Raw genomic sequence first — 2,854 nt, 5'->3', positions numbered from 1 at the left:
CTAAAATAAACAAACAAAAAGGTAAATGGCAATAATATATTGTAGAAGTATATGAACAAATACCACAGATGGAAAACAAATACAAGATGGAAAAACCAACCATCGATGGCAGAAGTTACTGGATATAGTACGTCCACTCTAACTTTTTCCATGCACGAAACTATTCACGAACTACTTTTTATACTAGGTCTCTTTTTAACTCACAGAAATTGGTATCGCAAAATTAAGCCGCTTTTCCATAGAAACCACAATAAGTTAAACAAGGATAAACAATATCGAATGTCTTTGATACCTTATGAATTTTGAAGTTTATATTTATTTTCAATGACAGTGACAGTTTTTTTATTTATTTGTTTTTATTGTTTATTTGGTGTTATAAATCAAAAAGAATGTGTTTGTACTTTGTACGCACGTAAGAAGTTATACTTCTATTATATACATAATTTCAACAAAATAAATATACTAACAGTTACAATACCAAAAATTAACCAAAACTTAACAATACCAAAAATAAAAAAAATGAATATAAATCGTCCGAGATTCGAACCCGCGATCTCTCGATCTCTGGTCCAATGCTATACCAACCGAGCTATCAAGCTCCATGCTATTGACGTGTCGGATATAATTACACATCACGGTGACAAATAGATCAAAGTGAAGTATAAAAATTGATATTTTATTATCTTACTTCCGAGGAAGACAAATCCAAAGACACAAAAATTATAATAAATAATACAGTTACTAAGAACACTAATATATTCTTTTAATGACATATTTGCGCTGATACATACATAATTTGAAAGATTAGCAACGAACTACATACTGTCTGTCTGCGCATGAGCCAGGAAATTATAAAATTTCACCCTCGATCGTAAAGAAGTATAACTTCATTAAAGTTTTATTTATTTATCAATAAAGTTTATTTGGTTTTATTTTTATAAAAAATGAATACAATATTTTAGTTAAATAAAGGAAGAGTTGCAATACTGACTTTCAATGCATTTATGCATTTGACGAAAAAAGCTAAACTTTAACATGCCGTATCTCGGTTCGTATTGGTCGTAAAAATATAGAAAAAGAATTTGGGTTATGTTACTAAAAGATACAATTTTGATATCTACATTTTTTTTGATTAAATGCATATTTTTCGAGTTATTCTCAAAAAAACCCTCAAAAAGGTGGATTTTTTCGTCGAAAAAGTGTTACTATCAACCGCGAGTAACTCGAAAAATATTAGTTTTACGAAGAAAATGAAAAAAAAACATCTTAGAGTTACTTTTTACATCGATTTACATGGTTAAAATGTAATAACAAATTCCCACCCTCGAGATGGGGTGGCAACCACCCCCAAGGTTTTAGCGTACAGCGGCATGATATAGAAAATAATCCTTGGATTATTCCCTACCTTCTGTGAAAATTTTAAGTAAATACATGCTGGACGAAAAAATTGCGAGCCAAAATGCTTCATTTGCTGGCCTATAAATACAAACTTCTGAAAAAGGCCCCATGAAAAACGCGGCCAATTCCCACTTAAGGTTGTAGAGCCATGAAAGAAGAAGAAAGAAGACATTGCATACGCATCGCCTATCGACAGGTTACAAGCGTAGTACTAGTTGTATACATTAAATAAAGTATATAATAAAATAAGACACTTACTGTCCATTCGCTTGAGAGTGTTATAGTTTCCCTTACATATTGTGGATAGCGCTTTTCCAATCTGACTGCCGCAATACTTTTGGCCCTGTATATTATCACGTTGCAAATGAGCGATCTGAAAATGCATTGCGCTTATAATTACTGCTATGACCAAGAGTCTACAATTGAGTTCCATCTGTAACAAAGAAAAATAAATTAATTATTATACCAGATTAAAAATTATATAAAAAATATTTAAGTATTTTAGTTGCTTTCATCATAAACTATTAACAGCTGTGAAAGTTATCCTCAAAAGATGTTATACTACATTCCTTCTGAAAAATTATTATTACTGAAGTTGAAAGATGTAATAACTACAAGAAACATACAAAAGACAAGTTAATTTAGGACAGAAAAGCATGTAAATTATGAATGAAAAAGCCATTGATTTTAAGGAGCGGCAAAACATTCACACATAAAGCTGATTAATTTTAATGAGCACAAGGATCTCTTTTAACCTTTAACTACCCGCGCATCAAGTTATAACATAACTACACGCGTGGCGTACTTTGTACGCCACAAGAAAATACACTTAAAAACAGCGGATTTGTTTAATTTTTTTTTTGAAAAAATACACTTAGTTGTTTGTTATAAACCTTATTCGGCATCAGTGAATACTTGGAGTTCCTTTTCAGTAAGTCAATTGGGATTTATAACTAGAATCATGGAATAACTGGATTCCATGATAAATAAAATTACTAATAAAAATTTTTTTTTAAATGTGGTTTTTTACAGGAGAAAAAGTATTGTTTACAAAGAAAAATATATTTTTTGCCATAATGACTAAAAAACAATTAAAATATGTACTTATATTACGACTTACAGTAATATAATCCTGGGGTATATTGTCCACCACCGGAAACAACAAATAATAAAATGTAAATTACGATCTTTCCAGAACGCCGATTATAACGAAACTAAAACCAAATTGTAAAGCACATTCCAGTGATAGGTTAGAAAAATAAGCACGGTCAAAAATTAAATTTTTAAATATATTTCCAGTAGAATTCTTATATCTGGCGTACAAAATACGCCAGCGCGTGTAGTTAAAGGTTAAGCAATAACTTATTATCATATATCTTTTTAGTAGAACCGATATACACCCCTTCATAAATGATCCTGTGCAATAAGGAATAAATGCTGATTGATATAATGTTAC

At 30.4% G+C, this 2,854-nt stretch overlaps 1 protein-coding gene across 1 annotated transcript in view; it reads right to left on the bottom strand.

The window, feature by feature from the left end:
* Positions 1–2,854, bottom strand: part of LOC114349182 (LIRP) — a 52,482-nt gene that overhangs the window by 25,199 nt on the left and 24,429 nt on the right. The window contains exon 2 of the mRNA XM_028299570.2: positions 1,657–1,831. Coding sequence (XP_028155371.2) covers positions 1,657–1,831 — 175 coding nt within the window. The remainder of the gene's footprint in view (positions 1–1,656; positions 1,832–2,854) is intronic.

The sequence above is a fragment of the Diabrotica virgifera genome, chromosome 3 (genome assembly GCF_917563875.1).
Source record: "Diabrotica virgifera virgifera chromosome 3, PGI_DIABVI_V3a".
In the NCBI taxonomy this organism is placed as follows: domain Eukaryota; kingdom Metazoa; phylum Arthropoda; class Insecta; order Coleoptera; family Chrysomelidae; genus Diabrotica; species Diabrotica virgifera.
The sequence above is the reverse complement of the archived record's forward strand: the minus strand, read 5'-3'. Positions and strand labels throughout refer to the sequence as shown.